This window comes from Rhinolophus hipposideros, assembly GCF_964194185.1.
Source record: "Rhinolophus hipposideros genome assembly, chromosome: 7".
Taxonomy (NCBI): domain Eukaryota; kingdom Metazoa; phylum Chordata; class Mammalia; order Chiroptera; family Rhinolophidae; genus Rhinolophus; species Rhinolophus hipposideros.
The window spans coordinates 17,757,181-17,782,685 of record NC_138053.1 but is presented as its reverse complement, the minus strand read 5'-3'; the positions used below and the strand labels follow the sequence as shown (position 1 = coordinate 17,782,685).

The 25,505-nt window shown below is 35.9% G+C and overlaps 1 protein-coding gene across 5 annotated transcripts in view; it reads left to right on the top strand.

The window, feature by feature from the left end:
* Positions 1-25,505, top strand: part of PRR16 (proline rich 16) — a 282,622-nt gene that overhangs the window by 167,844 nt on the left and 89,273 nt on the right. For 2 of the 5 annotated variants that reach the window (XR_013993644.1, XR_013993646.1), the window contains exon 2: positions 5,477-6,379. Coding sequence is in view for 2 of the 5 variants with exons in the window: in XM_081053716.1 (XP_080909842.1) it covers positions 5,477-6,232 (756 nt within the window). In the remaining 3 variants the exon portion in view is untranslated. Of the gene's footprint in view, positions 1-4,511; positions 4,610-5,476; positions 6,380-25,505 lie in introns of all 5 variants that reach the window. The other 3 variants (XM_081053716.1, XM_081053717.1, XR_013993645.1) reach the window with 2 other exon arrangements.

Sequence of the window (25,505 nt, the reverse complement as noted above, 5' to 3'; positions counted from 1 at the left end):
TTTTTCTTACTTTTTAATCCTTATATTATTTTGGAAGTTATGTGTTTGTCTGTTATTTCTGTAGTTGTCCTAATTTTTTTTTCATGTGCATTTTTGACTTAATAAACCCAAAGTCAATCAATAGCAGGTAGATACTAATTCCATACACACACAACAAAAATGCTTTAACTGTTATTATCTTCCAATCAGACACGTTATTTTCCCTAGTATTTTAGTTTTACATTTTTCTAGCTCACTTTCACATTAGTCATTAGTATATTATTGTTTTCTAATCAGTGTATATTTTAATTTACTTATTTAACAATTTCTTTGTTCACCCACTTATGGATTTTGTATTCTTCTGATTTTTTTTTAATTTATTGGGGTGACATTCGTTAGTAAAATTACATAGATTTCAGGTGTACAATTCTGTATTACATCATCTATAAATCCCATTGTGTGTTCACCACCCAGAATCAGTTCTTCCGTCACAATATATTTGATCCCCCTTACCCTCATCTTCCACCCCCAACCCCCACCCTTACCCTCCGGTAACCACTAAACTATTGTCTGTGTCTATGAGTTTTTGTTTCTCATTTGTTTGTCTTGTTCTTTTGTTGTTTTTGGTTTATATACCACATATCAGTGAAATCATAGGGTTCTCTGCTTTTTCTGTGTGACTTATTTCACTTAGCATTATACTCTCAAGATCCATCCATGTTGTCACAAATGTTCCTATATCATCTTTTCTTACTGCCGAATAGTATTCCATTGTGTATATATACCACAACTTCTTTATCCATTCATCTATCAAAGGACATTTTGGTTGTTTCCATGTCTTGGCCACCATAAACAAAGCTGCAGTGAACACTGGAACACACGTGTCTTTATGGATAAATGTTTGCAGATTTTTTGGGTAGATACCCAGGAAAGGGATTGTTGGGTTATATGGTAATTCTATTCGTAATCTTTTTTTTTTAATTAAATTTATTGGGGTGACAATTGTTAGTAAATTTACATAGATTTCAGGTGTACAATTCTGTATTACATCGTCTATAAATCCCATTGTGTGTTCACCACCCAGAGTCAGTTCTCCTTCCATCACCATGTATTTGATTCCCTTTACCCTCATCACCCACCACCCACCCCCTTACCCTCTCTTTTGAGGAACCTCCACACTGCCTTCCATAGCGGCTACACCAGTCTACATTCCTACCAACAGTGTATGAGGGTTCCTTTTTCTCCACAGCCTCTCCAACACTTGTTACTATTTGTCTTGTTGATGATAGCCATTCTGACTGGGATGAGGTGATCTCTCATTGTGGTTTTTATTTGCATTTCTCTGATGATTAGTGATGTTGAGCATTTTTTCATATATTTATTTGCCATTTGTATGATTTTTAATATTTTTCTGAATTGTCATTCATCGGTGCTTTCAACCCTGAGCTATAAGAAGTGTAATCTCTTAGTCTTCATTGTCTGGTAATGTCTATTTCACTCTCATTTTTAGAGGAGTCAAACTATATTACAATTCCAATTACTTTTTTTCAATATGAAACACATTGCTAAATTTTCTTCAGGCTTCTATTGCCTGTGAGAAAATTTTCTGTCAGCCTACTTTTGTTACTGTATAAATATTTGGTGGTGTTTTCCTTATTGTAAAACTTTTATCATTACTTTCAGTGCTTTATATTTTCACTGTGGTATGATTGGTGTGGGTTTGTTTATATTTTCCTATTTGAAACCTCTGTTAACTTCTTTAACTAGATGATGCTTCAGTTTTGAAAACTACCTATTCATAGTCTCTTTGAATATTGCTCCTCTCACTCTGGAACTCTTTTTAAAAATGTGTGGTACTTATCACAACATAACAAGGACTCTCACAACCTAGCTGCTACCTAACCATTTCATCTCTCACAGTGCCCTTCAGCCAAAAGAGTCTTCTTTAAAAGGATATTTAACAAGCTGTTTCCTGAGTGGACTGTTAAAATTACTCCTGTGCTCCCAGTTAACTGCAACTCATCCCTCAGGAATGCTTCACCAACTTTTTTGTTCCCTGTTTACAATATCTTGTATTTCTTGTTCAGAACACTTGAGCCAGTTGTACTTTTACAATTAGTTATTTGTTTGAGTATCTAATTAATGTCAGGCTCCTTGACTAGATTCCCTGCTCCAGGAGGGTAGTTCCTCATTTTCTTTTTTCTTTTTTTTTTTTTTAATTCTGTTGGCATTTTATAGACACTGAGGAAGTAACAATGTAGAGACTAAAAGTGGCCTGGAAGTGTCAGGCCATCAGGGATCCAGGCAGTACTTACTCATCTGTGAACGTCAGCTCCAGTTCCCTCACCGCAGACAAGCTTTCTCTTCTGTACTGCAGATACTTAATACGATAAAAGGCTTAGGGTAGATAACTTTCTAGATGAAATAGTGTGCAGCACCCATGAACCAGGACTGTCCCTCTGTCAATCACATTATATTCTTTAAGTGTCCTCCCACTTTAATTTCTGTGACATCCAGCCTACAGCTGGAGAATGTGCCACTAACTCTGTGGATTGTTTATGGCTAAATATGTTTTTCCTATTTTATTCTAGGATCAAGTATGACTTTTTAAGTAGCTCCACCTTCAAAAATCAAATAGGAAAGAAAATGTTTCTGTTTACACTTGAATGAGGGAAGTAACCCTCAGTGCATTTACTTAACAAATATTTGTTGAGCCCTTATTGAGTGCCATTCACTACATTAGGCCTTTACGATAAATTAGTAAAAACAAAAATGGCCCCTGACCTCACTGAGATTTGAGTCCTGAGGAAACATTATCCCAATGCTCACACTTCTACTAAACATACAGTCAAAAAATATGTGAATGATTTGAATGAAAGCAATATGGTTCCTTGTGAATATTTAACAAATTAACTTGATCTCTAAGAGGAATTGTGGTAAGATGAGGAAGGTTTACTTCATAAGTGACTACTGAGCTATGTAACATTTTAAAGATGAATAGGAGTTAAGACAAAGAGGACAGGTCAGAGCATTTCAAGAAGAAAAATTAGTATGTGCAAATGTCGTGTGGCAAGGAAGCCGATTCACAATTATGAGGACCTAAAAGAAAACCAGAGAGGTTTGAGAACAGAATAGAAAGGGAAACTTATTAGAGTTGAGGATATAGAGTTATTTAAGAGTGAAAGACAGTGATGTGCTGGCTTATATGAGCTAAAGAGGGCCAGTTGTTATATTTGTGGAAATTTTGTGAGCCAACTGTAAATAACCATTATTAAAAACAAAAGTATTCATATAAACTTACGTTAAATAAGTTACATTAAAAATAACGGTTCTAGTTATCCCTAATCATTCATAAGTATTTTACTACTTTTTACTGTTCTTTGTGCTCTTGAGTTTATTTATGTCTAGTCTATTGGTATAGTGGAAACAATTTATAATGATGTAGTACTGCACATTTCTTCCCAACCTCACTTTCCATGTTGTGTTTACTCACTCCAAATTAGCCATGATGAAAGTTTACACTGTGGAAAATGACAGATTTTCCAACCAGGATCTTCTTACACCTCTAAGAACCAGTTGTTAAAGACTTACCAGCACAACACTGAGTAAGACTATATAGGACTTTGGTAAGAATTTATTTTTATCACAGGAGGAATGAACAGGCATTGAAAGGTTCTAAGCAGGGAGTTGACAAGAGTACCTTCATATTTTAAAAAGACCACTGAGACTACAGAAATGAAAGATGAAGCAAGGTGACTCTGGTTGGCCCGTCTGGTAAATAATGATGGCTCCTACTAAGATCAAAGCAATGAAAATAGAAGTGAATGGAGTTAAGATGTTTAAGAGTTAAAATAGAAGGCTGAGCTCTGGTGGCATTTGCATGAATCAGTTACTTAAGACCCTCAGGAGAAAGGAGTAAAATCTCTATATCCTCCCTAATTTCTAATTGGTTACGATATTTTCATTTTGAGACCAGTCTGGCCACCATGTGTCAAACAGCCAATTTCACAATTGAACAAACTTAGCCCTGAGTGAGAGAGGATGGAAAAATGTACAAATGGAAGCACATGGAATGAAGGGACTACATCTGTACAAAAATAAATTATTTTTAATGTAACCATAACTTTTCAATCCTGATGTATGCATAATAGTGCACGTATGGCAACCATGAAAATGGCCCCTGAGATCTCTGACTGGAGGAGTATACATAACTGAGGATCCAACTGCCATGCTCTGAAATCCAGCAGTTGAGTCGAGGCCATTCTTCCCACAAGCTGCCCTAGATAGTTACTAACAGCACAGAGACACTAAGGCAAGCCTGTTATGGGAGATGCCAGATTCCTTTGATTGGCAGCTCCAGCGCACCAATGGCCTTGCCGATCTTTCCTTAAAACTGCATTGCCTAACATGCTTCCACTCAATTTTCCTGTCTTCAGAACTACTGCCCTTCACTATGGGTAGGACCTACATCATGGTCTGATGGCTCTGTGAGCCTAATTCAATTCCATGCCTCTTTCTTGTGTCTGTGGCAGGTCTTGAGTGGTGGTTCTGACTTGGGTCCCTCCCCAAGTGATTGCAGACATCTGCAGTGTTCCTGGGCCCAAAAACATTTCCTGCCCTCTTCCCCAAGGTCAGTCAGCTTTTGCCTCTACCCTCTCCCAGAAGTAGGAAATCACTGACTGTGTCTCAGAGGTTAGAGGGTGTTTTTCCATTCCCCTAGTTCTTAAGGCTTCTGTTTGGTAAGACAGAAGGGACTGGGAAGCGAGTGGGGATTTGTGCCTGTGTGCCCAAGAGGGACTTTTTCCAGTTTCCCACTGATCGGCACGTGGGAAAGGCGCAAAGAGTGAGAACATAGGACACTGTGTCTGGTCTCCTCGGGATTCCAAGTTGTCATGATAGCTCCCACTCCGCCTTTAATTATTCATTAAAGTTTTAGCTCTTTTCTTTTCTCACTTTGGTGGAGACTCCCTGTTTTCCATGTGATTTACCAAAGGTGAAACAGTCGATGTGTCCTGTGTATCCTCAAAGAGTTTGAAATTCTTTGCAGTTAAGTTCACCTGGTTATCTTGTGATCTTAGTTCTCTGATGGTCTCAAGAAAAGTTACGATCTTGCAGATTATCGCGCATTTCCTCATTTTTTTAGCCTGAGATTAATGTTCTTCCATAGCTTTCTGCATGCTAAGAGGAGTCCCCTCGTCTTGTTTTTAAACATCAGTTATGTTTGTGCATCAGGACTTTATCTTTGGAGAGTATAGCAGAGTTAGGAAGAGAACATATACATAAATAGTGTATTATATTCTAGGCATGTAAAATCATTCTGTTACAAAACAGTTGGCACTCATGGTAGCTATTCTGTAAATTTAATGAATGGAAACGTACCCAATTCAGCATTAGTCAAGGCTGGGGTAGCAGAATACAGCTAGACAGGAAGACATTGTTTCGAGTGTATTTTGCTTTGGGTCAGTCTTCAATGCAGTTACTTTGTCCTTTCCACCAGGTGGTTGACCAGATTGATACCTTGACCTCTGACCTACCGCTGGAGGATGAGATGACCGACAGCTCCAAAACAGACACCCTGAATAGTAGTTCCAGCGGCACAACCGCCTCCAGCATAGAGAAGATCAAAGTGCAGGCCAATGCTCCTCTCATTAAGCCGCCGGCACACCCGTCTGCTATCCTCACGGTCCTGAGAAAGCCAAACCCTCCTCCACCTCCTCCACGGTTGACTCCTGTGAAGTGTGAAGACCCCCAAAGGGTGGTGCCAACTGTCAATCCTGTAAAGACCAATGGCACGCTTTTACGAAACGGAGGCGTACCAGGGGCACCAAACAAAATTCCAAATGGAGACATCTGTTGCATACCCAGTAGTAATTTAGACAAGGCTCCAGTGCAGCCTCTGATGCATAGACCTGAAAAAGGCCGGTGTTCCCAGGCAGGACCTCGGGAACGAGTGCGGTTTAATGAAAAAGTGCAGTACCATGGCTATTGTCCTGACTGTGACCCCCGGTATCACATAAAGAACCGGGAGGTCCATTTACACAGCGAACCTGTCCACCCCCCAGGAAAGCTTCCTCACCAAGGCCCTCCCCTTCCTCCGCCACCCCACCTGTCCCCATTTCCACTCGAAAATGGGGGACTGGGAATAAGCCACAGTAACAGCTTTCCCCCTCTCAGACCTGCAACTGTGCCTCCTCCTACTGCACCAAAACCACAGAAGACGATTTTGAGGAAATCGACCACTACGACAGTGTGATGTATGCCATTTAAAAACACTCTCTGTTTTATTTTGATTTTTATATTATAAACATAAAATAATAAGTAATGAGCACTTTCTACTCAAGCAATAAAAAGCCCAAATATGTTAATCCTGCATTCAGCAAAGTGACATAAAAATCACCTGGTAAGTATGCAATGAATGCATCGTTTATATCCTGGGTGTACATTATTTAAAAAGTTGCATCATATGAAAACACAGAATAATGAAAAAGCTGAATGTATTTTTTTGTTTTTAACTGACCTATGACAAGCCGTGACCTGTAGATTTCAAATAGTTTGTTTTACTATTAGGTTGGTGCAAAAGTAATTGCGGTTTTTGCAATTATTTTTAACCTTCTAAACCATAATTGCTTTTGCACCAACCTAATAGAAGAGATGGGATTGGATTCATTTTATTCATGCCTAACTTATCTATGCATTAATGACATGTCACACTGTTAACTTTGACCTGATGCTTTTTAATAAGAAATTTTAATCTTGAAGGACTATTGTATTATTTTTTTCTAAAGATGTTTGCCACTAATTTTGCATTACTAAATGCTGCGTACAATACCAAAAAGTTTATTTTCTATACCATACGATCATAATTATATGTTCAACCCTATTGGTAATGAAATATTTTATCCATAGAAATATATGTCAATAAACAATAGTACATAATAGCAAAATAAAATATTCCTCAGAATTAAAATGAAGCAGTGGCATATTTGATCCCATAGTAATATTCATTAAAGTAGGTAGTAACACTGACAGAGTTTGGAGAAGATCACAGTGTGTGTATGTCAGAATTTTCTAAATTAAATATCATAATCAGGTAAAAAATAGAACATATTTTCATGTTATATATTTTGGTGCCTCAAAGATCATTTATTGAACGCGTCCTACTCTGCCAATCCTTCTACACCCTCCCCACACTCAGCATTCCTCCACGGCACACCATAAACCACGGAAACAGTGGGATGGTTTGCCTTCTGCATTAGGAAGCTCTCCATCTCCCTAAAGGAGCAGTGTATAGGAGAATGATAGGGGAAAATAAAGATGCTTCTGGAACAGGATGTTTTAAGCATTAGCCTTAAGCTTGCTCCTCTGAGTTGAAATATGCCAGGGGTCTTTGTTATTCTACAAAAGGAAGAAAATAAATCCTTTCCTCCTAACACCCGGTGAAGGTTCTTCTCTTTAGTCTGATTTGCTCACTTCCCAACTACCATGATTTGGACTGATTGGATGCTTTGCCCTGGAACTAGAAATGAGTTTACCTCCCCTAAAATCATGATGAAAGGTATGTGTGTGAACGAAATATGTCCATGAATTGGCAACAGTAGAAGGAGTCATCTTTGGTGAAAATTTGTTTATTGTGACTCTTGAGAGTACTGTAATCTTTTTGACTATTTGGCTTTTGATCTTTAAACTTTAACTTTTGTTGCTACAGGAAGGTAGTCTTCAACCATATTTCTTTGTTGCCTTTAAGTACATCATGGTAATTTTGAATACTATTTTTTAATAACTTCATATTAAAAGATGGTAGTATATTTTAGGCAGACGACAGAAAGATGATAGGCTTTATTTACAGGAAAAATCAAATGCATAAAAAAAATGCAAGATGTCATGTTAAAAATTTACTTAGCATGATTTTTGTTCTGTGTGTGTTGGACATGAAGATAATGAAAACAAAATTGATCCACTTTTTCACAAAGTTACAAAACGTAAGACCAATAATCAAGAAAGTCCATAATCAAAATTTATTAATTGTATGATCAGTATGTTTAATACATATGAGTCAGATAAACAAATAATTGATGTATTGAATACCAAAATAATATATTCTTAACTTTTTCATGTAGCTTAATATAAATAAACCCAGGGTTTCATCATCTTTCTAGATTTAAGTAATTCTTTTCGAATGTTCATTCAGTATTAGACCATTTGGTATTTTGAACAATCTTAGAAGACATGCGGTTTTATTCCTTCAGACCATCTTGCTTCTACAGCCAGTTCCATAGCCAGTTACTAAAACTATAATAATTACCTTATATTGTCAGACATTGATCCCTATCGCTATCTGGAACCAATCTGGATCTAAAAGTAGAGCTTATTAGCAACCACAGATCATCCAGAGTAGATAACTTACTTGCAAAAGAGCAAGTTGAGTAAGTTGAATTCATGCTGATTGAATAAACATTGTGCCATATGCCTAGACACAACCTCTAAGATTCAATCCATCTCTCTGCCTTAAAGTATAGACAGCACTACCCCATGAAAGACTGTGTTTTTTTTAATTTATTCGGATGACATCAGTTCATAAAATTATATAGATCTCAGGTGTATAATTCTGTAATACATCATCTATATATTGCATTGTGTGTTCACCACCCAGATTTGGTTTTCCTTCTATCACCATGAATTTGATCCCCCTTTACCCTCTTCTACCAACATCCTCTGCCTTACCCTCTGATAACCTCTAAACTGATGTCTGTGTCTATGAGTTTTTATTTGTTTGTTTGTCTTGTTTGTTTGTTGCTTTCAGTTTTATATCCCACACATGAGTGAAATCATATGGTTCTCAACTTTTTCTGATTTATTTTGCTTAGCAAGATAATCTCAATATCCATCAATTTTTTTAAGTTTGGTTAGTGACATGTGCTCAAACTACAATACATGTTTTAATTTAACACATTTGTAAGTAACAATTGGTCTAGAAACCTGAGTTAAATCCCAACTTAAAAAAGTTATAGTTTTATATAAAGACCTTCTCTTGTTATTGTTTATTATATAAGCAATATTAAGTGTTAGATTATAGCAGTGTTGGGATTTCATTTTTAGTTTATTTACACCAAATATTACCTTTTTCTCATTAATGCATGGAATACATTGGGCCAACAGGGTTTTTTGTTTGTTTTTTTTCCCCAACTGATAACTTGGCAACATTCTCTAGAACTTAAGTCTCTCTTTAAAATATATGTACATTTGTAAAACATGGAAAGTAATTAAGATAGAGCATCATAATATTTGTTGGGAATCTTGTAATTAAAGTTTTATAAGTGGCAGTGTAGTTTTTGTAATCAGCCAACATTACTTTCAAAATTTAAATTCTGAAGTGCAAGCTCTGAACGTCATCCATTAAATTATCATAGAACGTGGTGCATATTTCCTCTTCCTGAAGATGCTACAGTAGAAATGCTGTCCTCAGATCATTAAGGGTGTGGTTTGTTTTTCCACAATATGCATTTGAACACTTTTATTCATACATAGGATAGTGTACACAGAGCTAGCCTCCACACTCCTTTGAAAGTGATGTTTCTATAAAACAAAACAGTAATACTGCCTATGACAATATCTGTTTTTAATGGAAGGTAGAACATAAATATTTTTTAAATGTATCCATATGTTAAACTGGAATGGGAAAGGTTTTGTCTTTGTGTTAAACAAAGATTGTCCCATTTTTGTGATGAGAGGTTATTGTATCTGTACTGATGAAAGGCGAAAAGAAAGTAAAAATTGAGCCAAGTTCTATTCTACCTCCCAGTAGATGTAGCAGTTTTAAAAGGGAATCAAACTAATATGTTTTAGGTCATGCTTAAGCTAAATATAAAATATCTGCTGAAAATTGCAGGGCATACAAGAAGAGAAATTCTAGACTCTTCCAATTTGATATTATATTCATGCCTCCCCTCAGTTCAATAAAATTCTAGAAAAAATAAGTCTGCTATTAACTGAAGTGGTTTCATTAACCTAAAAAAAACAACAACAAAAAAACAACTGTTTGAATTTTGCCTGCATCTAATTATTGAATGAATAAAGGAATAAGGCACTATATTACTATATTATATGGATTTTTTTTGACTGATCAGTAGCGTTACTTTCAGCATAACCAAGAGCAGCAGCTACATACATAGTCTCTGAAACTATGCAAGATCTTTTATGTACAGGTTCTAATTATAGCTCTTTTTGGAGGCTCTGTGAAGAAAACCCTAAGTAGTTCCACATGTAATTGCCCTGAGAATGGTGTAACCAAGTCATGAATCACTGCCTTGACTGAATTTTTTTTTCCATGGAATAATATGCAATAATGCCATGTCAAGTCTTGTAATTGTCCTGATTCAGTTTCTTTCCCCCGATTTTCTGGTAGTAGCACATTTTACTATAATGTGCACTCAAATTTGTAGCAAAAGATTGCATTGTAATGTTCTTTAGAGAATACTGATGATTTCCTAGTAAGGAAATGATTTTTTGAGCAATAAAAATCCATATCACATAATTAGGTGAAGTGCACATTCTCTAATGATTAATAGATACTATCAGAAAAATCACGTGATGTTTTCTGGCTCAATTTGATGCTGTATTTAAATTTGTAGATTAAACATTTTGGAGTTCTAAAATCGTTCAAGTTGCCTGATTCTGAAATAATGACGGATGTGATGCTACCATCAGGGTACTCAGCAATGTTGAACATAAAAGTATAGTTAGCCACATCTTAGTGGAGCTGCAATTATGGAGGGTGTCGTTTCATTGGAAGAACTTGTATTTATCATTTTGAAACAAACTAAAGTGGAGCATAAAGAAGCTTTGCAAATAAACCTCTCTTTAAAATGTAATTCAATCAATATAGGTTATAGAATTGTGTGGAGGCTAAGGGAAAATAAGGAAACATGGCTTATAATTTCTGACTTCTAGACTGATCAAAGATAGGTAAGCTAATATTAACTGCTTTATGAAACTTTACATAAGTTTTTTTCTTAGGGTTTTAAGAATACATAGGGTTTCCCTAGGTCTCATATGAATGTATAAAATAGTTATTATTATCCTGATTTACAAGTAAAAACATCCAGATCTCAGTTTCAGTATTTTACCAAAATCAACCCTATAGTCAGTGACTGGGTTGGCATTTTAGTGCCAGCATGACTCCCCATAATATTTTCCCCGCTCCATCACCATTTAATTGTGTTCTTCATAGCCCTGAACTTTGCAAAATTTTTCTTTATTCTTAGCAGTTATTTTGACGCTGGAAAGGGGTTACCTAATGTTGTTTTGACATTCCTAATATGTTAGTTAGATCTTTGCAGAATATGAAAGTGATTTCAGACAATTTAGCTACTATCTAAAATGAATGAACTGCTGAATAATGCAAGCCTCATTTTCTGATGTATTATAACCAGGGGCATCACCTTTCAGGGTTTTTCTTTTTTTTTTGTTTCTTTTTTTTTTCTCTGTAAATTCAAAGCCTATTATTTTGGTTTCTTTTCCTAAGAAGTTCTGAATTCATAGTATTCTACCATTTGACTCTGATTGTCTCACTGCCATTACTGATATTTGTGAATTTCATCTATTTAACATTGACTCCTAGAGCTAAAAAAAAACAAAAAAAAAAGATCAACTCTGTGGAACCACTAAAACAGCAATGTTTTAGAGCTGTCCTTAACAAAAGAATTTCCATCCTTTTGTAGTTCGACTATAGATATGATTTTCCACACTTTGATAATGTAGGTGTCAATTCTTCTAATTACTAAAGGGGATTTTGGACCAGCTAAATAAAACAATGTGTGCCCTCAAATGGGTTAGGCTTGATGTTGACCAGACATGATATCTAACCCTTATCAAGGGCTTACTTTATGCCACACAATCTTCTACGTTTGTATGTGTTTGTTTTTTCTCATACCATTATTTTCCCCCATAATAACCCAATGTCTTAGACACTATTATTATCTACATTATGCAAATAAGGAAACTATGGCACCTGCGGCCTACTACTGCCCAAGGTCATAGAGGCAGCAAGTGGTCAAGGCAGGCAGAATTGTAAAGCAGGCACGCAGCCTCCACAGCCCACGTTCTTCACTGCCTTTCAGAAATGCCTAAAGCACGGCCACTAAATCATGCGTGGTTCATCTTAGAACTGAAAGTCATTTCATTGAAACTCACCTGAAGAAGTTGTTGGAAGATATAAAATAAGAGAAAAATGAGTGTATTTCTGTTTAAGTCAAGGAATACTAGTCCATGCATCCTGCAGTAGCAAACAACCCCAGTATCTCAGAGGCTTCTGAGTTATTCCTTGCTCCCTCAAAGTCCACCCTGAGTCAGGAAAGTCTTCGGGACAGGAATCTCTCAGACAGTCACTCAGCAATACGGGCTGCGTTATTGTGTGGAACCATCATCTGGTCAAGCGTCCTCTTGCAGGGCCACCACAACAGAGGAAGGGCCAGCTGGACACTCTTACCCGTGTTTTGACCTCAGCTCTATACACTTCATTGGCCACAGCACAGCCACTACATGACCATGCCTGTAGTCCCCATATGCCTAGAGAAAAGGAGATCTACATATGGGAGACCAGCAGTCATGCCACCACTGTTTCCAAAGGGGAAATGTTTTTGGTGTGTGTATAATATGAATATACTATAGACAATTGTAGACCTCCTTTTATTTCTTTTCATATCACCTGATGTTTATTTAATCCTACCATAAATTAGGATACCATATTATTTTAAACAACGATGGAGAGGAAAGATGTGATTCTTAACAGCCCTGCTAACCCTTGGTAGAGAAAACTGACAACATTTACTGAGAAGAGGGAATGAGTTTTATATCAGCTTTTACCTACTTGCATTCTGTCTGAGGATACTCACCTACCTACATTTTGTAGTTCAGTATTTTAGAATTGCATGGTTAATTTTCATTCATCAAATTTCTAAATAAAGATTCTTTTTTCCCAGAAAATTAGGTTACTATATAAATAATTATCCCCCAAAGATAGATAAGCCTAATTTGAAGATAAATACTTATCTATCCAGAATAGTCAAAGAAATATGAAAATCTGCTATAGAAATTAGGTCGTTGATTATATAAATTATGATGTGTGTATTTATAATATTAGTTTAGAAGCCAGTGTATTAAAATGAAAGCATAAATTGAAACTAGAAGGCCTGGATTTGCATCTCAATTTTCTCAACTCCTAAGTGTCCCTGGTTAAATTGTGTAGCCAGGTCTGAGACTTGCTTTAAAATGAAAATAATGGTACCACTATTTCTTACCTAATAGGGATCTTGAGTCACTTTTCTCTTCCCCTTGTATATTCTGGGTTCATCAAATCCTCCTTTACATATATGGGGCAAGGAGAATAATATCAACAGAGGGATGCTGTAATTGCACATTCCCCAAATGTACTTCTAAGGCATCAGGACTATAAGCTTCAGCTCTTTCCTAGGAAGCTACACTGAAACGTAAGATGGATGAGGCAACGTGGATAAACAACTTCAGGATTCAATAAGTCTGCAGCCTTCAGAGCCATTGAATAAGCAGAATCACCAAATTATTTTACTTCATTCTTTGCATAGGTCAGAAACACCTCCCAAACTCTTCTTTATAACATCCTCTAGGTTGGAGCTAAATAGACTATGTATGGCAGCAAAGCTAATTACTACTTACTCTATGCTTTGTTTTTGATACCATTATGTTATTTGTTTGGAATGAATGCTCTTCTGCTGACACAGTGTGGGTTACATACATAGGTCAGCTTAGTCTTCTGCTTCATTTAGTTGCTCAAACTCCAACTCCTTTTTTAGCTCATGTCTCTCTGTAGTCACAAAAATAGAAATGATGTGCATTTTCCTTGCTTTATTTTGGCTAATCTTTAACAAATTCTTGGTCTTGTTACCCCAATTGCCTGGTTTCACCCAATTTATTTCTACTGTAGTAACACTAATACACTTAACCACGCTTCACTACCACCCAATCCCCTAACATTTCACTCTGTGTTTCTCCTGTAGAGGTTACCACCTTCCTACATATTGTTATAAGGCACTAATGATTTCATGAATGTGTAAGTACTTTAAGAACTGTAAAACCTTAAACAAATGCAAATCACTTGCCAAATTACCCATATTCCTTGTTATTCTGGTGGGTTGATTTGTATCTGTCTAGGTTAATGTTAGTAATATTTTATTCATCTCATTTGTGGAGTAATTAGTTTACTGAGGTGTTTTTTGCAGTTACTATTATCAAGTAAGCCTAATGATTTTCTGAGAATCTTGCTAGTTTATATGTGGAAATCTCATTTTTGATTTATTAAATTTTGTGAATTAGCAAGTCAAAAAATGAACGTGACAGAAATTAGAGGTGACTATAACAACAAGCACAGTGTATTAAACTGTTTTGACAAGTGTAGCTTTGTTTTAATTATTTATGTTGATATTTAATAGCACATGAGTAAATTCATGCAGAATATAATTTGTCAACCTAATTAAAGCCTAATACCAGTAGGCATTTATAAATCTTCTAAAAATGTTTGCTCAAATAAGAGATTAAATCATCAAGCTTTTTTTTATAACAGAGAATTTCTATGTTTGTGGTTAAAAACATAATTTATTAGTGATATTATAAAATCTGACAAAGCATTAACTGTTGTTTTGCTTTAACCGAAGTCTGTGATATATTTGAGTACATATTTCAGTGAGGTACCTTTCAGAAGGAGTAGGAACTAAAGTTCTTTGATCACTGTGACTAATGACTTAAGTAAAGAAATATTGCCAATAACACCCAAAATTATCTGGAACTATTATTATTATTATTATTTTTTACCGATTCATACTCTTTAGAACAAAACAGAATATTTAAATGTATTCCTCCTTTTTCAAACTTCTGAGTTGTATCAAATAACAATGATAGTTTGCTTGCTATTTGAAAGACTGTATTGACATTCTTGGCTTTTTTTTGCATAGATTTTTTTTTCTGAGTGGACTTACTATCAGTATTACAGAGAATTAATATTAAAAACGGCTCCTCCATATAATGTCCCAGTAAATCTTCTCATCATCAAAGCTTCCATTTTCAGCTATATTATTTAACTTCTGCATAGCTCTTGTTCTTTTTAACCAAGGACTTCTGAAATTTTGCCAAATCTTTTTTTTTTTTTTAAATAACGTTCCCAATGACACTCTCCCTAGAGAGACTTTCATCCCCTCCATTCTCATCTTACATTAGCCACCTGCCTAGTCATGTGACCTCTTGCCTGAGCTTCCTTCCACTCCATTCTGCAGATCTCCAACAGAGATTTTCCTTTCATCATTTCATCTTGATCCAGAAATTTGAAGACTCAGGGTAATCTGCTATTTCAAATTCCTAACTCTGGACTTGGCAGGGACAGTAAAAGCCCTTCCAAGGCTACATTTATAACCTCCCAATCTAGGGAGGCTCACACTGATAAGACAGCTCCAGCCAAACTGTCTAAATTACTGACCTCGTCACATGCCTTAGTCACTTCCTATTGCCACAACTTGTCTTAGACATGTGGCCTCAGCCTGAAATAATTTCTTCTTTCTGGTACAGTTTTGTAAATCTTCGTCAGTAGACTTCCACTATTTAGCCCAAACTTTTCCTTAATCAATCAATACCATGTAATTTTAAAATGTTAAGAAACACATTTTACCACAGTGATAAAATGTGTACAACACAGGTAAAAATTCAAAAAACAAAACATAAATATCTACATGAAAATATAGCCAAGTAGTAATTAGATTTAATTGTGTATAAATTTAAGTATATCTTCTCAAATTAATATTATGTAAAGTCAGTTATTTACCGTATGTACATCTACTGGCAGAAACTTGTAAGGTGTTAGAGTAGCAGAAACTCATAGTGATTAAATCCAGTCCCTTCACTTAATAGTTTAGAAAATTGACCTCATAGTAGGACAAATAGCCTCATGCAAGTCGTGTAGAGATATGTAAGTTTCCTCACTTGGTAAAAAATCTATTCTTATTGACTTAAAATAAGCAGCTCTCATAGAAGACAATTTGCTACATGTTGGTGTGTGAGAATCAGAATCTTGGCAGAGAAGAAATAAGCAGAATATTTGAGCTGATAATGTGAAGTGCTGTCACATATACAGAAAGTGTTAGGCAAAAAGAAGGAAGGGAATTGAAAAGAAAATTGAAATAAAGAAGTAAGCAATTAAACTTTTACTTAAAAACTGACCTGAATACAATGGAATATAATGAAGGTTATACAATTAATATATGAAAGTTTAGTTCTACCTTCTACCACAGACTAAGATTATACGACACGCAACGCTTTTATTTTACGTGTTTTAGTCATTATTTCTTTTTAAATTTGAAGGTATATTCTAACAACACGGGAAAAGCCACGTTTTCCTCTTGGGGATAAGGATATAGCTGTTAAAAGGGATTTCTGAGAGACAGATCTGCCTATTGTTCTCTTGAGGATGAGGCTTTTAGTTAGACTTATATTTAGTCTTTTGTTTCATGCACTTAAGATCCATCTCATTATAAGCTTGGCCCAAATCACTACCACGATGTAGATGGGTCAAGAATGAGTACTTCCTGCTAGCAAATTCAGAGATAAAAGAGGTAAATACAATTTTCAACTGGAATCATACAGGTGACATTCTCCTTAAACCACCCCAAACCTGTCTTCACTTATTGGAATAAATATACAAAATTATGTACATTTTTTTCACATTGAGAAAATTATAATTATTTGTCCATCATTATGTTCACCATGTATGTCAAATTTATTTCCGAAGCCTAATGAACTGAATATTTTACTTCATGTAGAGTGCCTATCATGTGAACTCAGTATGGACATTCTTTCTATTGTGTTTGATAAAAATCACATTGATAACAATACAGCACCATCTCGATATGTATTTGTTGACTGAATTCACAGAATGAGCAACCAGGTGTAAAGTGTTTATTGATTGCTAATTCCTATTCTCATAGTTTTTTATATTGCTCTTAGTTAATGTATTGTTCCTCACAGTGTTTGGGGGAGATTATAGTAAGATTTGAAAAACTATTTTTATATATTCGGTTCAGTGTATGTGAGTTTCCTTGTTGACAGTTTAAACATGTGACATTTATTTAGCTTACAGTTATGAAGTTTAGTTGTCATAAATTTCCTAATTCCTGAGGGAAGCTCTTCTGTATTTCTTGTAACCTACAGGCTGATATAAATTGCTGATTACTTAATACACACTAGTCCTAGAACAGAGGAATTAAATTGTACTTGGCGGTTTATACAGTAAGTCTTCACTTTATGTCTCAGTAGGTTCTTGGAAACTGCGACTTTAAGCAAAATATAACAAAACCAATTTTACCAGAGGCTAATTGATATAAACAACAGTTAAGTTCCTATGGCATATTTCTGGTCACAAAAACATCACCAAATTTTTAACTAAAGACCCAAGACACTTCTAATATTAAACACTGAAATAAGTGAGCTATACATACATTCATGAAAGAAGAATAAAAATAAGTAAGATCTTTATTTTCCAACTCGCTTATTTCAGTTCAGGGAGGCAAATGGCCTGAGCTTGACCTGGCAGCTCAGGGCATCCCAGGGTACAGCAACCCTGGACAGGACGCCGGTCCACCTCAGAACGCACACATATACACACACACATACACACACTCAGACTGGGACAGTTCAGACATCCCCTTTAACTCCATGCTAGTACATTTTTGGGATTCAGGAGGAAACTGGAGTCCCCAGAGAAACGCATGCAGACTTGGGGAGAATATGCAAACTTCATACAGACAGTGGCCCTAGCTCGAATTGATTTTTTTCATCAGTGTTATAAGGAAATGGCATAACATGAAACAAAGTTATTTGAAGACCTGCTGTACTACCTTAAGCTATCTTTGGAACTTTTCTATAATGAATTAGATATTGACGATGCATCTGGGCTTACACAAGCAAACACAGAATTGTGTTTGGTTTGGTTTTTCACTGTCAAAATTCAAACAAAGAAGCTAATGTAAGAACACGGGTTCTTCAACTTCTTTCTGAACTTTTTAGGAAAAAGGAGGGAGGAGAACATACCAATGAGGGTGGTGGAGGAAAATAAAACACACTTGTAAATTCTGAGCAGGTAGTGCTGTGGAAAGCAAAATTTCTATCTGATCTTGGAAGTGGGCAGTGATGGGAGCCAAAGTTTTATGAGTGTGGGAAACTGATTCTTTCAGCTTAAAGTTCCCTTTTCTCTCCTTTCTGGACCTAGGGATGTGCTGCAAATCTGAAAAAGTGCAGGATTCCTATAAAAGAGTTGTGCTAATTGCACCAAAGTGATCCTGATTTTATTTTCCAAATGAAGAGATTAAGAAATCTGAGAATAAAATTATATAGGTTTCACGCGTACATTTCTATATCATCTGTATATTGCCTTGTGTTCACCACCCAGAGTCAGTTCTCCTTCCATCACCATGTATTTTATCCCCATTTCCCTTTTGTACTACCCGTCTTCCCCCTTACCCTCTGGTAACCACTAAAGTGTTGTCTCTGTCTATGAGTTCTTGTTTGTTTGTTTGTCTTGTTTGTTTATTGCTTTCAGTTTTATATCCCACATATGAGTGAAATCATATAGATTTCATCCTTTTCTGTCTGACTTATTTCGCTTAGCATGATAATTTTAAAATCCATCCATGTTGTCACAAATAGCAGTATTTCATTTTTCCTTATGGCTGAGTAATATTCCATTGTATATATGTACCATATCATCTTCATCCAATCATCTATCGAAGGACACTTTGGTTGTTTCCATGTCTGGGCCACCATGAATGATGCTGCAATGAAAATAGGAGTATGTATATCTTTATGGATAAAGGTTTTCAGATTTAGGGGAGGGGTTGATACCCAGAAGAGGGACTTTTGGGTCGAATGGTAATTCTATTCTCAATTTTTTGAGGAACCTCCATACTGTTTTCCTATGCCAATTTACATACACTGTAAATTGGCTGTAAAAATTTCCATTCGCACCAGCAGTATGAGGGTTCCCTTTTGTCCACAACCTCTCCAACATTTGTTATTACTTGTCTCTTGATGACAACCATTGGTGTCTCATTTTGGTTTTGATTTCTATTTCCCTAATAGCTAGCAATGTTGATCATCTTTTTATATATCTGTTGCCTTTTGTATGTCTTCTTGGGAGGAGCATCTGTTCAGGTTTTCTGCCCATTTTTTAATTGGATTTTCGTTTTCTGTTATTGAGTTGTATGAGTTCTTTTTATATTTTGGATATTAGCCCTTTATCGGGGGTGTTGTTTGCAAATATTTTTTCCCATTCAGTTGGTTGCCTCTTTGTTTTGTTGATGGTTTCTTTTGCTGTGCAGAAGCTTTTCATTTTGATATAATCCCATTCATTTATTTTAGCTTTTACTTCTCTTGCCTTTGAGGTCAAATTCATGAAATCCTCTCTGAAACTTCACCCCCAATAAATTTAATAAATACAAAAATTAAAAAAAAAATCTGAAAATACATGTTCCCCAAATTCTTAGCAATTTATGGTGTAGACACTAGAGTACCATGGCCGAGGAATATTTTAGATCTCAGGAGCCTGTTCCTTTGCTTTCCTAATACACCAATGAAGATCTCAGTGCTGCCTAAACATCAGAATCACCCAGCAAGATTTACACTCTGAGCACCATCCTGGATCAGTTAAATCAGCATCGCTTCCAGTGAGCACAAACATCAGCGTGTTTTAAAATTACCCAGGTGATTCGAGGATACCAGCATGGTTATGGACCACTAAGTAATAGCATACAAAGAATGATACATCTGATATTATTTCATTCTAATTGCAGTACTTACATCTTCCTCTTCCCATATGAGCAAGAGACAGGAATGTACTTAGAAATCTATATTTTAAAGAGTTTATGGGGAGCATTGAAATTTTGTTTTGGTTAATGCAGCATTAAAAAAGGTAATTAGTTGCTGAGTTGGAGAGCCATTTAAGGTAAATTGAAAGTGGGGAATATATGTTTTCTATGTATTTACCGTGTTTTCCTGAAAATAAGACATAGATGGACCATCAGCTCTTATGCGTCTCTTGGAGCAACAATTAATATAAAACCTGGTATCATATTATATTATGTTATATTATATTATATGCAATCTTATAGTAAAATAAGACCGGGACTTATATTAATCTTTGCTCCAAAAGACATATTATAGCTGATCGTCCAGCTAGGTCTTATTTTTGGGGAAACACGGTATTACTTTACCACTCAAAGTTTCTGTGATTCACTGGGTGAATGTCTATTTCAAAAAATGAAATGTGAAATTTGATATTAAATTGACAAAAACCATAAGTTAAATTGTGTGCATTTTGAGAATATTGCTTATCTGTAATGTACTTAGGTATCAGTTGTTCGAACTGTTTATGAATATAGAATGTTATTCTAATTTATACGACAATAATTCATTAGTAGTCAGCATTTATTCGCATTTGCTGATGATGCATTGTCAGAAATCTTATATTCTTTTTTTAAAAAATTTTTTATTTTATTTTATTTTATTTTTACATCCCTCACACCGTGAACCCCCCTCCCCCCATCCACCACCTTCATGGCCTCTGAAATTCTACGTACTACAAGTCATGCTGATTAATTATAATAATTTCATATATATTTTCATACTTTCTACGATACTTTAAACAAACTTTAAGTGTCTGTCAATTTTATTTTTATGTGAAGAAAGTAGAAGTCAATTTTCAATGTTTAGAAAAATGGTATTTTTTATAACCTCTTCAAGATTATATAGTCTGTTAATTATGTTTATTCTTTATGATCAGCTTATATCTCCACACTGGCTTTAACAAACTTCAAAGTTTTATTTAATCCTTTGTTGTAGCTCTTTGACTAAGAAAATGAAAGCCGTTTTTGACATTTAGGGCATAAGCTAACAATAAGAACATACAATTGTTAAAAGTATTCAAAGTCTATTTTAAGTATTAAAGATAGCAACAATTGTAAATAATTTACAGTGCTCTTTTCTGACTTTTGGTAATTACTCTTAGAATTAAATATTGCCAGTTAACATACATGAAGTGGAGTCTGTCATAGGATGATGCAGATAGAAAAAAGTTATAAAATATCTCAATCTAAAAATAATTATCAAGTATTCCAATGGAGAAAATCCTCATATGTTATTGATTGCTTATTGCATAATAGAAAAGTATGGGGACAGAGTCCCAGAGAGCAATTTCCAGGCTCTCAGCCTCACATGGAAAGGTGCTGGCTCAGTTATTAGATGGACATCAGCTGTAATCAGATGGCCATCGCTCTGGCTGGGTGGCCATCAGCTGTTACCAGTGAGCCATTGGCCACTAATATAACTGCCATGTTCACACTGGCAAGGGGTTGGTTGGTTGGCAGAGAAGTGGACGGCGGATTGCGCATCATGTGGCTCCTGCTTCCTGTGTCTCCAACCCAGCCACCAGCGAGACTATAATGGTATGACTCCCCTATCTATGGCTCCGTGGGTGTTACTTTTTGGCCTCACCAGATCCTGCCTTCTTGTGCAGGGAGCGGGAGCTGAGACCCTGCATGAAAAAAAAGACTCCTTTGAAGAAGCACTTCTATTATTACTTTTATTCAAAAATTCGCATTGTATTTTTTATCATTCTCCTTCACAAGTCATGTAGGAAAATTCAGAGGAATATAAACTAGTTAAAATGGGTATAAAAATGGTTGCAAACAGTCTTATGAGTGATCCCACTAAAGAATAAAAAGAGAAGAGACCATTCATGATAATCGAGCTGAGAGTGACTTGGAGTTTATTATTTTCTTACTCAGAGAGTGACTTGGAAAAAAAATGATTTGTTCTAACTCTGAAGCACATTTAGACTAAAGCGGACCTTGAGGTTTTATACTGATATTGCTTGGAACATGTCATCGCTATGCCTTCTATGAGTCACTGGGTCAATGACGCTAATATTCTTGCTTCTTGATTTTATCAGCTCCTCAAGAGGCAACTTGCAGTTCAGCTTTGGAAACAATATTTTCCCTCTCTACTTGGAACTGGGTGTAGATGGCACTGTGTTTGGGCTGGAGACCTTCTGTGTCCTCTGGCCGGAATGCTGTTGTCAAAGCCCCACCATTGTTTGTGACACTAATGTGCCAGCTCAGCAGATGCTGGAAATAGAACTTGCTGTTAGATTTCTTGAGTCTGTTTTTCCTAAAACAAACAAACAAAACTTTTTTTTTTTTTTTTTTTTTTTTTTTTTTTTTTTTTTTTACAGTTGTTTAACTGTCATTATGATACCACTCTACCTGATCTTTGAAAAGAAGCCTCTGGGATTTTCAGGGAAATCTATTCAGAGAACAGTGTGCTTTGAAAAGGGAAGAGGGCAAGTTTTATTAAGCAACTACTTACAAAGCAAATGTCATATGCAATGTTGGGTATTTTATATATGCTTTTTTATGCTAATAACACTTGTCAATGAAAAATAGCACCAGGTGGGTTAAACAGGCAAAGGTGACTTTATTCAAGAATATAATGATAGGGGTCAAGACTATTCAAAAAAGGGAAAAAAGACTCAGTTGAAATAAAAGGCAGGAGAGTTTTTAGCTCTGCGGTGAGCACTCTCAGCTGGGGAGGTTCATCAACACAATTAGGCCATCTGTTTTTGCTAATTGGTGCTTTTGGACTTAGGCTCCTCCCCTCCCTCAGAGACTGGGGAATGGGGGGGAAGGGCTGTCTTTCCTGATGTCTTTCTCAACCTGGAGCCATTTCAATAGGATGGCTCCAGGTTGAGAAAGACATTCCTGGGTTGTAAAAGTGGGAAGAGGCTGCAAGAACATTTATATCTCGTAGAGCAGAAAAAGAATTTACAACTTAGTTTTTTAAAGTAAATTTCTAAGGAAAGGGAGGTCAGAGGACTATGGTCAATAAGAATCTGTCTAAAGTTTAGTCAAACTTGAGGGGAATGTTAAGTTTTCTTGCCCTAGGTTTCCCAGCTATTAAGTGACAGAGTTGTGACTTGGCCATGACTCTGGTCTGCTCCAAAACCTCTGAACTCCCAGTAAGCGCCAGCCTTGTAAAATTCGCAGGCGAGAAGTGAACACTGGCCGTGTAAGAAGATTCAAAGTGTGAGTTCTTAATTACTTTCCTAAAGCTTTCCAGCTCCTTTAGGAGAGGATTGTGTTTAAAAAAAAACTTTTATTCGTATAAAACTATTGTATGCTACATGGTCGGCAGTCTGAATATTCACAGACTTAAAAGCAGATGCAACTTTAGGGCAAGAGCCATCTAATCTTCCTACCTATTATTTTTTTTATTTCTGATAAAGGCTTTTTATAGGCTTCTGATGATTCTCTTCAGATATTTGTGAAACAGCTTTAGGAAATTGTCATATTTTCCTCTTAAATGAAATTCATTTATTTGTAGTACTTATAAGTTATGGTACCACTTTAGATAAGGGGAAGAAGAAAAGAAGGACAATTAAAGAAAATAACTTTAATTATTAATAAGGGAGTTTCTTTCATTAAAATTCTAAAAGAAACAAGGTCTGAAAAAGTTATCAGGGGCTCTGAAGAAAGAGGGGCCATTCTGTTCCATATCCGAATTAAGTTTGGCTGCTAGGCTTACTAGTTAAGTTTAACAGCAGGCTCAGTCAGATTCATGTGGTAGACTGTATGACACATGGCCCAGCGAGAATGAAGTCTTCTAAATTGGTTACTCATCAGTTTATAGCTTCAAAGAAAGGAACAAAACATAGGTTTCTTTGCACAAAATTATCGTCCATGAAAATATTTAACACTTTTTACTTTTAATAACATTAGCTTCTGTTCTGGAGTAGAATTAACCCCTGGCCGTTCACAGAAGGTGAAGGTATTCACATGACTCAGAAAAGTACCCTAGGAGAGCAAAGAAAGGTTTTATTAAAATTAGGAAGCCAGTGGCAGCCAGGTAGTAAGGAAAGAAACCCGGCAGGGGGTGTTGCTGGGGCAGAGTCTCTGCACCTAATTTCAGGTTACCTTTTTTTCATATAGGAATGGGGGAGTTGGTTAGGCAGGTCTGAGGGCTGACATGGCTTCCTGGGGCCTGGTCTTTCCTAAGATAATGTTATCTCCAGACTCCAACTCGGACTTGACCACGGTGGCCTGGGAGTTTTTGCGTCACCAGTAAAAACTGCACAGGAGTTGAAAATTGGATTCTGGTGTCCAGGTGCCTGAGGATTAAGAAATTGCTCTTTTCAGGTTAGGATTCCACTAATTAAATGGATTCAGAAGGCATGGGTAGCACTGAGAAAGGAAACGAAAACAGTTCTTCAGTTAATCAGTGAGGGGAGAAAAAAAGAGAAAAGAGCTAAATATCAGGATGGATCAAACTGCAAACTAAGTCTAATTACCTTATTGATTTACCTGAATTTTACCCTTACAGACTTGATTTTTAATGTATCAAATGACAGCCATCTATGTTTTCAGGGTTTCTGATGACAAAGAAGACATCTCTTACACCCCAGTAAAATATCTTCTTGAATTTAGTAACTGCCAGGGTTATGCTTTCACCTTTCCCAACTATGCATTTATTATAAGAAAAGCAGTCTGTGTTGTTCAGTATTTCTTGCTTTTAATCTTAGGATGTATGAGAGAATGGATAATGAATGCATCAAAAGTTCAGAAAATTCCAATCAAGTGCTCTAGTCATATCAGTTATCAATCTCATCTTTTCAATAGAATGGTGGTTACTTGCTTTTCTTCTATCAAAAGGGTCATTCTCTTTACAATAGTACTAATGAGCTCCTGGTTGGATTTTAATTGTCAGGAAATGATTTCCTTAGGATACCTTGCATGAAATTATCTTAAAGCATCTTTACTTGAATATGCCATTGTTCAGATACACTTCAGACAGGAAAAGCTAAAAATGCTGTTATTGGGGAAATAAAATGGAAAGTGTAAAGGAGCCACGTGATTTTATGAGGTGCAAGGAGCCATTACAAATTACTTTAAACACTAGGAGAAAGATAATTGTGTGTTGTATTGTCTATTTCATAAGGAGACCGGAATTAAACTAAATGTACGTGCACAGTCTCAATTTTTAAGAGTTTGTTAAAATAGAAAGCAGAATTAAAGTTAGTATAATGGGCATTATCAAATACATTTAGTTTAAATTAGCATTAAGTTATAATGGTATCCTCAGACCATTCTTATCTGATCATCTGCAAAATGATGCCTGTCCTTGTAGTGAGATTTTGGAAGGAAAAACAATGTTGTATGTTCAAAGTATCTTCTGTATTTATTTTTAGTCTTTGGCATTCCTTTAAAAAATTCTTATAACTATATCCAATTTGTATATGATAATCTCTTCCTGGAAAAATGTGTACTCAAAAGAAATGAGTATAGAAATAGACGTTTTGTGTTTTTACTAACACAAAAAAATCAAAATAAAACCCCAGGATCTTAGCTTGATACTTCAAAACCAGGAAAATGGCCTGATTTAAACAGCATTCGTTTTTGTGGTGGTTT